The sequence below is a fragment of the Pipistrellus hanaki genome, assembly GCF_964339955.1.
Source record: "Pipistrellus hanaki genome assembly, chromosome: 3".
Lineage (NCBI taxonomy): Eukaryota > Metazoa > Chordata > Mammalia > Chiroptera > Vespertilionidae > Pipistrellus > Pipistrellus hanaki.
Genome location: NC_140505.1, coordinates 186786514 through 186800851, shown reverse-complemented (window position 1 = coordinate 186800851; position 14338 = coordinate 186786514). Strand labels below are relative to the sequence as shown.

The following is a 14338-nucleotide window of genomic DNA, read 5'->3' as shown; positions in this document are numbered from 1 at the left end:
TAAAACTTGCAATGCAGGTTATTAAATCATGCTGCAAACATCCACCCAGCCCTGGCTACTACGGCTGCGAGCTGGAGGATCCTGAGGACAAGGCGTGGGACCCAGCACAGAGCAAGGACCCCAAGTGTCAGGTTCCCTCCCACTCCCAATCTCAGAGAACACGGACAAACCCAACCAAAAGGGCTGAGCGCACAGAGAAAGGACTCGTCCACCCTGCAGGCAGGAGAAGGTGGGCAGAGAAGGATGAGGAGCCTTGGGAGGCAGAGAGAGAGGGGTATTGCAGGCAAAGGCAAGCCTGAGCAAGCCCACAGCACTGGGAAACGCCCTGCAAGGTGCTGAGGGGGAGAGGGGAGCAGAGGGAGAGATGCTGCTCAGTGAATGGTGAAAGGCTCAGTGGTACATACGGCATCTGACTATTTCAGAGGCAGAGAGGCACCAAATGGAGTGGCCATCGGCCACTTTTATTCTGTAGGTCCATCACCCACCCTTCCGCCGCCTCCCCTCAGCACCCTGAGCTTCCTTTTGGGGAAACCCGCTGGTGGTCTTGGTGGAAGAGAGGCTTCCTGTCAGTAAGGGATTGCCACATGCTCCCCCAGGAGCACCCCTCTTTAGGAGTGCCCCAGGAAGGCAGGGATGTGGCAGAAATCACTCAGGTGGCGGGTCCTAACCCAGCTGCCCTGGGCTTCCCTCAGCTGCTGAGCCTCCCTTGGTTCCACCCTATTTTCCAGGTTCAGCTCTCCTGCATTTTTGTTCAGTTCCTGCACCATCCTTCCCATAAACCAGCGATTTTCAACCTTTTTCATCTCATGGCACATGTGAAGTAATTGCTAGAATTCTGTGGCACACCAGATATATACATTATGTATTTTACTTTTTTGCCAATCTGACAAAAAGGGTATAATTTTGATTAATCCACATTGGAGGTTATTGTGTTGGCTGTTGCCATTTTTTAATTTGACAATCTCAGGGAAAAGAGGTCAGTGCCCCTGACTACACAGTCAGGTATTGCATGTTTTAAACATTCTTGCGCACAGCGCTGAAAATCGCTGCGGTGACTCCTTTTCTGCTCGGGCAGCCCCGGCAGTGTCTGCTGCTTTGATCACCAAGACTCCCGGCACAGCACACTGAGGCGGAAGAGGGCCTGACCCAAACTGCCCGAGAAAGAGCAGTGATGGAGGGTGCCGACTGCAGATCACCCCACAGCCCAGCGGGGCCAGTCCTTTCAGAAGGGCTGCTCGCTCCTCTCTCCTACCCCCTTTACCCTTCAGCCCCCAGCTTACGAGGTGCCTCCTCCACAAAGGCCTTCTCTGCCCCTGCCTCCCCTAGCTAGGAGCCCATCCAGACACTGACCCAGACCTTCCAGATCCAGAGCTTTGGGGGGTACCCTGATGGGTTCTTAGGCACTTAAACGATTGAAAACTTCTACCCTATACTATATTCTGGCCACGCTGAATCACATATCCCAAACATGCCAAATTATTCCAAATGTTGGTCCAATTCTGTCAAAATGAATGTCTTACCCCCTCTCGTTTTGAAAATTCTGCTCACTCACCCATCACAACTCAGCTCCATCCAAAGTCCCCGTGAAGATTTTCCTAATTCCCTTCCTTATGCTCCAAAACCTTGGAGCCTGCACCTCTGTCATGGCTCTGTTGTACTTTGCTTTGTACCATGAAAGGCAGAACTGTTTCTTCCATCTCTATACCCCAAAGAGTCTCTAGCGCTGTGCTGGGAATACAGAAGATACACTCAAGCTGAACTGGGTTGAGTTAACTTTTTAAATTAAATTTTAAAATTTTTAAACAACTGCTGACCAAAGGCTCCTAGACGGGCAGGAATGAGTAGGGGATCCCATGTCAGGATGCCCAAGTTCAATGCCTGACGCCACTTTGTTAGCATAGGAAACCTCAGGCAAATCATTTTATCTGTCTCTGCCTCATCTGCGAAATGAGGATACAATGGAGCACCTGCCTCACAGCACGTGAGGAAGACAAGTGTATCAGGACTCCCTGTTGCTGTGGGTGGTGAGCACCTGAGCTGAGCAGACATCCCTTAACAAGGCAGTTCCGCAGTGGGTCCTGCAGCCAGAATTTCATCACTGCTCCAAACCAGACCTAACCCCACAGACCAGTTCCACGGGGCCAGACGCGGGAGCCAGATCATTAGAGACACCCAGACAATATTCATTAGATTCCCAAGGCCTAAGAGGTGTAGAAAGAGCTGTTTCCCAGTTTCCCAGCCCTTCAATGGTTTAAGATTTGTTTCTAGAGGTTTCCCAGGCGCCTTACCTGGAGTCCCAGTCTCTGGGACATTGCTACTCTTTAAAACTTCCATCGTGTCAGCAAAGTTTAACCCTTGAATCTTGTGGCCCACACGGAGCACACGTACCCTGCACTTTGTGACTGCTCCTCTGCATCTCACCCCCGCCTACCAACGGCCTTCCTAAGGAAAGAAGAGATATATCCCAACTGTCTTCTAAAAAAGGCCCTGGGCCTAGAGTCCGCCTGCACACTGAAGCTCCTCACTGCTTCTCAGACAGAGCCAGAGAGGCGAGGTCCTCCCTCCTCTCCGTTTCAGCCTCCGGGGGCCTGCGGCGCCTGGACCCTCCGGGGACATCCCAGCCCCACCTCACTCACGGCGGAACGGAGGCTCAGAAGTTCGACGGGAGGCAGGGGAAGGGACCACACGGAGCAGACCCTCCCAGGCCCCTCAGCCCACCACACCACCTTGTGTTTACCCTTTAGAAGCCGCTTCTAGCAGACAGGGCTGTGGCATGGGGTTGAGGAAAAGTATGTGTTTTGGAGTTGGGCAGACCTGGGTAGTTGTGTGACCTGGGCCTCAGTTTCTTCATCTGTAGCGTACCGTTCACTTGGAGAAAGGATTAAAAGCAAAACATAGACCATGTAGGTGACGGGCCACACACAGTGTGAGGGTGGGGACCTAACCCTGCAGAGCCCAGCACTAAACAGGCCTGGGGGGGAGGGGGCTATGAACTGTGGGTCTGACCAGACTTGGTGCTGGGCACATGGCGGGTGCTGCCCTCACTATGATTTCAAAACCTGATGAAGGGTGGGAAAGAAGAGGTGACTGCAGAGACAAGTCAGTCAGAAACTAAGGGAAGATGTCTCATTCACCTAGAGAACAGCGATGCACCTAGGATAAAGGACGTATGTCTGCACAGGATCCAGATGAAGTGGTCCCACATTCATCATCAAACACACCCATGCAGCAATCCCGCTGCCAGCCACTTATCCTGCACTTACACCTGCACGCGCCAAATGAATTTACACCGAGCGGCCAGATTATTATAACCACCTGACATCTGTAGGCAAATTAGCCATACACCGCATCCTATGGGATATGGAAGCTGAAGGCCTGTTCGAACACCTTTGCTGTCTGCAGTTTCCGAGATAAAACGTCTCCAATCCGCACAGGAACACAAGGATTGGGCAGTCGAGCATTGGAAAAAACTCATGTGGTCCGATGAATCATGTTTCCAGTTGCATCATGCAGATGGCAGAGTGAGAATTTCACGGAAACAGCATGAAAGCATGCACCCTACATGCGTGAGTACAACCTGTCAAGCTGGTGGGGGCAGGTTTGGGGCATGTTTTCCTGGCAATGATCTGGGCCCTTTAATTCGTGCGGAACAATGTCACCTAAGTATCACTGCTGATCAAGTTCATCCTCTCATACTGATGGCAGATCCCAGTGGAGATGGCTTCTTCCAACAAGACAATGCGCCATGCCATGGTCCCTGTACTGTGCAGGAGTGGTTTCAAGAACATGAGGAGGGCCGGGACCGGTTTGGCTCAGTGGATAGAGCGTCGGCCTGAGGACTAAAAGGTCCCGGGTTCGATTCCGGTCAAAGGCATGTACCTTGGTTGCGGGCACATCTCCAGTAGGGGGTGTGCAAGAGGCAGCTGATCAATGATTCTCTCTCATCGATGTTTCTAACTCTCTATCCCTCTCTCTTCCTCTCTGTAAAAAAATCAAAAAAAAAAAAAAAAAAAAAAGAACATGAGGAGGACTTTACCTTGCTTAGGTGGCCCCACCATCACCAGATCTCAATCCATTGAGCATTTGTGGGATGAAGTTAAAAGCCATCAGGCAGCTGGTTCCACAACCATCAAATCTCACAGACTGGACAGTGCTATCCATCAGGCATGGTGTCATCACCTTTCAACATTTCGTGGAGTCAATGCCAAGAAGAATGGCCGCAGTACTGAAGGCACAAAAGGCGGCCCCTCGAAGAACTGATGGGGAGTCATAATAATCTGGTCGCTCAGTATACAAAGCTACTGGCCACTGCATTGCTGTTAGCAGTCAGACTGGAAACATCCTCAAATGTCCACCATGAAGGGACTGATGCAAACCCATGCAGCAGTGGAAAGAACTGGAAAGATCTCTAAGATATAGTCTTACATGAAAAAGGGGGCAAGGTACAGGAGAGCAAAGCTTAGAGAATGCTACCTACATGTGTAAAAGAAAGGGCAGGAGCAAAACATGAAAACCCATACTCATCGTTTGCTTGTATTTACATTAAGTTTGGAAGGAGGTAAAATAAAAAGTTAATTCTTGTGGGGAGGTGAGGGCCCTAAACCGATGGTGGACAGGGCTGGTAGCAACTCTCCCCAGTACCTCTAATGCTTTTCATTTTGCTCCATGAGTGTATTACCTTTTCAAAAAAACTTAAATATTTTCCAAGGCATAAGTCCCGCCCAGCACGGTAACTGATAGCACTGGAAGGCATTAAAAATGAAGGAGAACAGCTGCCGTGTGAAAGAGCTGAAACCCAGCTCTTGGCTTGAAGAGTTCCCTTTGGGAAACACACACCGATGAACCAACTCCAAGGTGACTTGGCTCATCCGTGTTCAGGGCAACAGTCCTTATGCCGATGAAAACCTCCAGACGACACCAGTGTCCCACAGAGACATGGATATGCAAGCGCTTGCCTTTCACATGGATCATGTTAGATTATATGGCCATTACACCTCAACTCTTTCAACATTCAGCAACCTGTAAGTGAAACTGTAGCAATTTGTGTGCACATTTGCAAAGGTCAGACAGAATCCAGAAGGATACAATTTGATATTCAGTGCTATTTGAATCAAGTTGCTTAAGAACCGCTTTATATTTCATTACAAAATTGAGGAGAGAAAAGATCTAGCTGGATGAGAAGTAAAATGTACATATTTTTTAGCCCTAGCCCTGCGGTAGGCAAACTGCGGCTCTTTGGCCCCTTGAGTGTGGCTCTTCCACAAAACACCACAGCCTGGGGGAGTCTATTTTGAAGAAGTGGCGTTAGAAGAAGTTTAAAAAATTTGGCTCTCCAAAGAAATTTCAATCGTTGTACTGTTGATATTTGGCCCTGTTGACTAACGCGTTTGCCGACCACCACCCTAGCCTGTTTGGCTCAGTGGATAGAGAGTCGGCCTGTGGACTGAAGGGTTCTCGGTTGATTCTGGTCAGAGGCACATACCTTGGTTGCAGACTCCTCCCTGCCCCAGGCCCTGGTCAGGGTTTGTGCAGGAGGCAGCCTATCGGTGTGTTTCTCTCACACTGATGTTTCTCTCTGACTCTCCCTCTCTCTTCCACTCTCTCTAAAAGATCAATGGAAACATATCCTCAGATGAGGATTAACCCCCTCCCCCCCAAAAAAAAAACACGTATTTTTTAAACGTGGAGACTTGAACTGAGTCTGAGAACAACGAAAGCCTTTTCACTGAGAGACAGGCAGCACCGAGGAACATCAGGCCAAAGGCCTGGGTGTGAATGTGAAGAATGTTTGTCCAGGGCGAGGCCAGGCTGACCAGGAAGGAGAAGAAACTGGCTTGGTGGTCTGAGCCATCCCAGAAAAGGGACCTGGGTGAGATCAGGAGCTAAAAATGGGTGGAAAATAAATAAGCTGTAACAGCAGCTTTCAACCCAAACAAACATTAGCAGCAGTGAGCTATATTCAAGTGTCAAAACAAAGCTGATGTCTTGAAAAAGGCTAAAAAGCAGATCTGTGCTTCACCTCTGAGTTTTTCCAAACCATGACTCACTGGAAAAGGGGAAGTCCGTTTCTAACCCTTCTCACCTCCGCCTCCCAGGGCCGCGCCAGCCACACACTCCCAGCCTCACCGGGGCTCCCTGGGCTGGCCAAGCCAACCTTCCCGGGACGTGGACACGCAGGCTGGGGACCCACCCAACACCCTGCACTTCAAGCACTTCCTTTTCATTAGACACCTCTTTACAGAGCCCGTGCCAGGTGCCGTCCAGGGACGCTGCCAAAGATGGCAGTGACTGCGGGGAGAAGCCAGCAGAGACCCAAGACAGCGCCACTGAGAGGCTCAGAGCCTGGAAGTTCCCAGAGGCTGGCGCTGGGTGTGCTACCAGCAGGACCGCATGAATGCAGTTACCTGACAGTGAGCCCTCTGAGCCCATCAGGCAGGGACAGTGACTGACAGCTCAGTCACATCAGCGTACCGCGTCCTGGACGTCAGAACAACAAGACGAGATCCTCCAAGCTTCCAGGAGAAAACAGGTCACACATAAAGGATCAGGAATCAAGTGGGATCAGATTTCTGGACTATTAGAAGCTAGAAGACAATTAGGCAAGGCCTTCAAAATTCTGATATAAAATTATGTTTAATCTTAAAATTCTAAACTCAGCCAAACTATCAGATTGGAGTGAGGGTAGAATAAAGTTATTTTTTAGACAGGCGAGGTCCCCCAAAATTTATTTCCAGTGTACTCTTGTCCAGGAAGCTACTGGAGGTTGCGTTCCATCAGAAAACCAGGGAGTGGAAAAACGAACTAGGGAACGGGCTTCAGCATTGCCCCCAGGGGGATGGTTAAGGGGGTCAGGGTAAGTGCAGGATGCAGACCTGACAGCCATCATCAGATGGGGGAAAGAGGAAGGGCTCCAAGAAAGACATCAACAGGGGGAGATAAAAATAATTGCCTACCATACTGACAGTTTCTGTCCTAAGATTCAGAGTTGAATTAGTTATGGGAACAGGGGAAATAATCAAGTGAATAAATGAGGCCATTATAAAGCCCTATGAAAATACCAACAGCAATAATAACTGTAGAGGATCTACCCAAGAGAAATGAAAACACATCTACACAAAAACATGTACACAAGTATCCATAACAGCTTCATTTATAATAGCCAAAAGGTGGAGACAACCTAACTGTGCATCAACTGATGAATGATAAACAAAACGCGGCATACCCATACAAGGGAACCCTAGCAACACAAATAGACCTGAACAACATTTTGCCACATATTGTTGATTCCACTTGTATGAATTGTCCAGAATAGGCAAATCCAGTAAAATCTCAACAGACTAATTCAGGCAAGGAGGTATCCGTTTAAGCCAAAATTCTGTTACATAATAAAGTAGGTTTTTCCAAATTAGTATGTTAAAAAATTCACAAAGTAGTTTACCTGTTTTTACTTTAGTAGATTCATTTATGTAATTAAAATTAAGTATGTATGAAAAGCTTAGCTTCACAGAAAAGTTTTCTATATGCGTAACTGTAATTTTAAATTTATACTGAGATCTAGTAAATGCCTGCATTCACCAATCACTGCAAGTAAACCAATGCACATGGCTGGGGCATGACTTAGTGACATCATGCATTAAAACTGCTGCAGAAAGTCACGTCACACGACCATGGGACAAATTACCCAGCGTAATGTGCGTGATCCCGTACTAATCATTTGCTGACATTGTTAAGAAGCAGTGACTCTTGGACTTAAATATGTAGACCATAGTTGCCAATCCTATATAATAAAAGCCTAATATGCAAATTGTCCCCTCAACCAAGAGCTCAACCGCTCACTATGTCGTGCACTGACCACCAGGGAGCTGTATGGACCATGCAGAGCAGTGGGCAGCAGTGGAGGTGCTGCCCGCCTGATGGGCCCCAGTGAGAGCAAGCGGGACTACAGCGAGATGGTGGAGCAGGTGAGCACCCGCCTTGGCCTGGCACTGCCTTCTCACCTACTCCACCATCTCCCTGTAGCCACCCCTGCACCTGCATGGCCTCTTCTGGGTGCTGCAGCTGCCAGGACCGCAGGGGCCAGTAGAGCTCCCTGTAGGTTTGCATATGAGCCGATCTGCGAGGCTCCCGGGAGAGAGTGCGCTGCCCGACTGGCTTCTGTGCGATGCTGCCAAGTGGCCCAGAGGCCCACGCTGCACCCCAGCCCGCAGCATCTGCCCCACTCACCGTGCATCTCCGCATGGGGGCATCTCCACATGGGACTCCAGCGCTGTGACTCAGGTGGAGGGAGGTGAGGAGGCCCGGGGGCCCAGGTGCTGCCCAGGGCCCAGAGGTCAGCTGGGAACTGCCCTTCCACACCAGAGACTCGCACTTCAATCGCTGGCCAGGCCTAGGGACTGCCCCCCATGCATGAATTTTGTGCACCGGGCCTCTAGTATGTAATATTTAATTATATTGGGGGGAAATTTTTTTCTAACATATGACCTATTTGCTAAAATTTGTGAATTAATAACAAAAAATATTCTGTTATTGGCTCAGTGGATAGAGCGTCGGTCTGCGGACTGAAAGATCCCAGGTTCGATTCCGGTCAAGGGCATGTACCTTGGTTGTGGGCACATCCCCGGTAGGGGGTGTACAGGAGGCAGCTGGTCAATGTTTCTCTCTCATTGACATTTCTAGCTCTCTATCCCTCTTCCTTCCTCTCTGTGAAAAATCAATAAAATATGTTAAAAAATATTCTGTTAATGTAATTATAAATAAATCTTGGTTAAAAGCATCCATCTTAAAATTAACAGGGTGTTAATTAAAAAAATTTTTTTTTATTGATTTTAGAGAGAGGTAGGGAGAGTGAGAGAGGTATAGAAACATCAACAATGAGAGAAAATCATTGATTGGCTGCCTTCTGTACCACACTGGGGATCAAGCCCACAACCTGGACATGTACCCTGACTAGGAATCTAACCGTGAAACCTCCTGTTTCATGGGTCGGCACTCAACCATGGGCCACTCCAGCCGAGTGACTGGGTGTCAATTTTCACATATGACATATGGACGAAAATCTTGTCCTTTAAATCTGAAGTCCGTTAACTGAAAGTCCACATAATCAAGTGTTTAATGTAAGTAGATTAGGTCGCTGAAGTTTCTTTAACCTTCTCTGAAGAGAACAGCTGCCTCTACTTGTTTATCAACTGCTCACTCCTGACGCCTTTCTGGTTTATATAGCCTTACACTCACTTACCCGACTGCTGTTAGCGATCAACCTCCTAATTGCCAGATCTCGTACCCCTTTCATGGCCTGTCATCTTTGCTGTCCTCTGCAGCACTGTCTCCATCAACCATTAACCAGTCTTCAAAAAGCTCACCTCCCTCACCTGATTTAACATCTCCTCCCACTTCTATCCTCAACTCACTAGCCACTACTCCTCCCTCTCCATCCTCAGGTTTGACCTTCTCCTGAGTACCTGCCTCTCATCTCTAGTAGATGATCCCCAAGTACCTTAACTTCAGCCCCTTTAAGACAAATTTTCATCTCCCCGAACCAGCTCTTCTACTGGCTTCTGAACTCTCACCGTGCCCGGATCGAAGCCTTGTTGGGGACCTTAGAATTCCACCTCTGCTGTCTTCAGGGCCACGCCTTCTGAGGGCACGTCCTGTCACATCTAGCAACTTGCAAAATAGCCACGTCCTATCCATCAGCATCTTAGGATCACCTCACACCTAAAAGGCTGCAGCTCCCTCCTAATGGGCTTCCCTGACTCCAATCTTCCTGGCCCATCACCACGGTTGAATTTCCTTAAAATCCATGATTAGTGTGTCATCACCCCACTTGCAAACCCTCCCTACGTTCCACAAACCATCTATGTCTGGTATGAAGACTCCCACAATTTGGCTCCAACTCACCTTTCAGAACATACCTTCTACTGTTTTCTTACACATACCATTGGTGCCAATAAATTACTTGTAATTGTTTATCCTTCTCCTTCCACATTTTTGTCCTGCTGCTTCCGCCACCCATCAGTTTGGGTCAAGCAGAATAAAACCAGTACAGTTGTGCCTTTCCTTATCCCAGGGGAAGATGATCCCGCCTTGTCCTTCCAGAAGACCTGGCTTATCAGGAAGCCTGAGGCTCGGTCTCAATACCCACACCTACAAAAGGCAGTGCTCTAGATACCTTATCATAAGAGGCCCGGTGGCCTATGACCAAAGAACAGTCAACAGTGGAACAAGCACCTGGAGATCAACCAACACACATGCTTGGGCCAATGTTTAAAAATCTGGGTATTACACATAAAAACCCAGACTGGGCATCTCTCCTGAGACTCCTCGCTTGCCTACTCAGTCTAAATCTGGTTACCAGTGACTCTGTACCGCGGACCCACTTTATTTTCACAGAGCCCTGACACAGCAGCGTCCTTTATTTTATTTGTTCAGCTTGTTTCCTCCCTCAAGAACTAAAGTTTCCGGAAAGAGAAGAGACCTTGAATGTCTTGTTCAAAGTTAGTCAGCTGTTCTCAGCACTTGATCCATCACAGGGGCACTTAGAAGCCACTCAAGGGATGTGCTTAGTGAGTGAGTGGACATGGCCTCCTTGGGCCCATTCGCTTGTGGACTGTAGCAGGGCCAGCAATGGCAAAGGGTTCTGCTCACCCGCCTGCCTTCCCAGAGGCAGGTATGAGCTCTCGAGTTTGCAAGTATCCCCTTTCCCCCCACACACATACAACAGAATCTGTATCTACACGCAGTCTCTTCCTCCTCACCTGGCGGCTCCCGATTTGACCCAACCTCAAGGACTGTGTCTGTTAGAACTTAGAATCCTGCCCAGTCCAAGGGCCTGGATTCATTCAGGCATTCCACAGATATTTAGTTCTAGGTGCAAGAAATACAGCGTGAACAAAACAAAGAAGGGCTGAGGCTCTGGAGGTGGAACTGGTTCCACCTCCAGAGCCTCAGCCCTTCTTTGTTTGTACCTGCTGGCCTTCAGCCTGCCCAACACCTCTGGCCCTCCAAGGCCCTGGTGAAGGGCACTTCCTTGGTGTAGTTTTCCTGGTAAGCCAGTCTTCCTCCAGCTCCCCAGTGCTAACTTTCACTTACTGCTCTGTGCAACTGTGAGCTGATCTACACTCAGCACTGCAGTTTTATTGTTATTCATCTCAGGTTCCATGAGACCATAAAATTGTCTTCCATGTTCCCTAAGAGCTCAGAAGCCACAGCAGGCATTTTAATACTTGTTGACCAATTAAAGACAGGGAGCCACTTTTTCCCAAATCTGGTATGGAGACCTACAAAACCACTGACCTGCTGTGGTAGTTTCCAGAATGTACGATTTACTCAGAAATCTACAGAGATAGAGTTAATACTTAACCACTAGGTAATTTAGCACATTATAAATTAAGACAAAGAGGGATCGATTATGGAATGGGAATGCAAAATGGACATAAATTTCTATGTGAGCCTCCTGGTAGGCAGCTTCAGGCACACTTTTTACTGGCTGCATGGCCTTGGGTAAATTAATGAACTGCCTTGGGCCTAAGTTTCAGGATCTATGAGAGGGGATAAGAGTAGTATAATGGTAGTCTGGACCTGTTAAGAATTGAGAGCATTAATGTTTATGGTTTTTAACAGAATACCTGGCATGGAAGTGCTCAACACATATTAGCTGCCTTTGCCAAGTTCCAAATACTGCCCGCCCCCATTTGTTAGTCCATCTCTGTTTTAGGAGCACTTGGTGGAAAAGACTGTGGCTAGACTTGGTAATCCAATTAAAGGTCTTACCATGCTGCCCAGATGACCAAAAAGGGAAAGCAAGGGCAGGCCAAGAGTAGAACGTTATAGAAGCAAAATGGGAAACTGATCCTTTCCAATTTAGCTGCTGCCAATGATCTCTTCCCCTTGAAGATCATCTGCTACCTCGGTTTCTTCATCTGTACAATGGGGATGGAACCATCATTCCTGCCTGCAAGGCTGTACTGAGATCCTGGGCGTGAAAGCACTTTGCCAAGTGAAGAGCACAGAGCACCTGAGTTGCTGTGTAAGAGCACGGGTTCTGGAGCATTTCAGGCTTGATCTTAGCCAAGTTAACATCTCCTGAACTCAGTTTTCTGTAGAATAAAAGGAATAAGAATATCTATCTTGTAGGACTGTAGTGAGGAATAAGCTAAATTGGAAATTGTATTTGGGGCCTAGATCATCAGAAGAGTCCAACTACTGAGAGTCATAATTACTAACCTATTCAATGGACTTCTCACCCTCAAGGGTCAAGGTGGAAGCCCAATGCAGAGAGAGCAACACCGGCCCGGGAACTGGGCTCTGTAAACAGCTGGGTGACCTTGGGCAGGTCGCTGATTCTTCCCAAACTTTGGGTTCCCGCGGGAACAAATGAGAGCACCGCAAGAGAGGACCCCCAGGCTCCCACCACCGCTCCGATCCACCGCTAAGGCCGCCGGACCACCGGCCGCCCGCTCCCCTGCCCGCGCCCGAGGGGCCGCGACTCAGAATCCCTGCTGCTCCGCTCCCTTCGCGGCGCGGCGGCAGGAGAGCCCGCGTCTTCCTTCCGCAGAGATGCTTCCATACCCGCCGCCGCCGCTGGCTCCATCAGCAACTCGCGTGGGCAGCCGCTCGCTGCCCAGGGTTTCCCGCGATCCGGAGACCCCTCGTGGGCCAAGCTCGGAAGACCGGGGCAGGGGGCGCCGAGCCGAGGCCCGGCCCCGGGAATCCGCAGCCGCCCCCGCGGCGGGGCGGGGAGTGACAGGTGCACGCGGCGGGCGCGGGGGACCCGGGGGCGGGGGGGCGTGTGGGCGCGCGGGGGAGGCGGCGGCCGCGCTCCCCTCAGGCCGCCGCCGCGCTCCCGGCCTCACGACCCTCGCTCCGCTCAAGGCCGCGCGACGCCCGGGCCCGGGTTCAAACCCGCGGCGCCTGGGAAGCCTGAGACGCCTCGGGGCGGCCGCGTGTGCCGGTCCTTCCCGCGCGAACCGGGGCTCCGGGCGGGGGACGCAAGCGCCGCCGCGCGCGCCGCCGTAACCCCTTCCTCCCCGCGCGCCCCCGCAGCCCGGCCCCCCGCCCCTCACTCACCGTGGATGTCCCCCAGGGTCAGCTCGTCGCCCAGCTCCGTGAGCGTCTCCATGATCTCCAGACCGCCCAGCTCGCCGCTCTCGTCCATCGTCCGGCTCGGCGCGGAGGCCTCCCTGCCGGCCTGTTCAGGGACTCGCGAGGGTGGTGCCGCCGCCGCCACCACCCATGACACCCCACAGCCTCCGCCCGGTACCGCCTCACCGGCCGGTGCCACCCTCCGCCATGTCTGCGCCGCGCAGGAGGGGCGGGGCGGGATTCCCCCGCCCCCGCCGCGGCCCCGCCCCCGGGCCGCACGCACCCCTATTTATTGTCAATGGGGCCAGGCGCGGCGCAGCCAATCAGCGCGGCGAGCGGCGCGTGGGGTGATGGCGCGTCAGCGATCAGCAGCTCCGATTTGCATAGAGAGGCCACGCCCCCCGCGGTCTGGTAGGACCGGCGAAGGGAAGTCTCCGGGTCCTCGGCCCAACCGCCTTCCCCTAGTTTAAAGGAGCCGCTCTCTTTTCCGCTGGGTCTGCTCCGCCAGCTATTCCATCCATCCGCCGGGAACTGAAGGGTTAACACGCTCCCCTCGGGCCCGCGGATCGGACCCCCTACCCCCAGCCAGCTGTAAGTACATTACGTCATCTTCCCAGCCGCCCCTGCCTCCCCCCCCCCCCCCCCTCGCCCTGCCCGCCCTGAGAGCCGGTGGAATCGAACCTGGGTCCCTGAGGAGTATGGAGACCATTCAAATCGCGTTTCTCCCACCCCCTTACAAAGGCGGAAACGGAGGCTCGACGTGGACCGTAAATTATCCAAAACCTCTGCGTCTTCGCACCTGCCTCGAACACCCCCTTCTTCCTCTGGTTATCCCCTCCACCCACCGACACACAACACCCCGCCGCCTGCAGACCTTTAAAACAACGCCAGTGCCCGGGCCACCCGAGCCTCGCGAGGCGGGGCGGCGTGAGCATTTTGACAAAATTCCGCAGGAATTCTGACGCGCAGCCACCCAGATTCCCACTCCTTCAGGTACCCACTGCTCCATCTTGCAGCTGGTTACGACGTAAACAAATGTGCAGACTTCTCGTTTATCCTGAGTACCAGTGCTCAAAGAATGCAAGTGTGTGTCAAGACTCTCATCCCAAAGTCTAACTGGGAAATTGGGAAGCCAATTGAGGAACTGGATGAATAATTGCATCCACACAATGGAATGCCATGCATCATTTAACATTACATAAATAACTGTATAACTGACAGCCTTTGGCAATATATTGTTAAAAGGGAAAAGTATGTT

General features: G+C 51.0%; 1 protein-coding gene across 2 annotated transcripts in view; it reads right to left on the bottom strand.

Moving 5' to 3' along the window:
* The window catches only part of SREBF2 (sterol regulatory element binding transcription factor 2), a 47936-nt gene extending 33642 nt beyond the window's left edge, over positions 1–14294 (bottom strand). For both annotated transcript variants that reach the window (XM_084879091.1, XM_084879092.1), the window contains exon 1: positions 13066–14294. In XM_084879091.1, the coding sequence (XP_084735217.1) occupies positions 13066–13153 (88 nt within the window). In that variant the 5' untranslated portion in view covers positions 13154–14294. The remainder of the gene's footprint in view (positions 1–13065) is intronic.
* Positions 14295–14338: the final 44 nt, after the last annotated feature.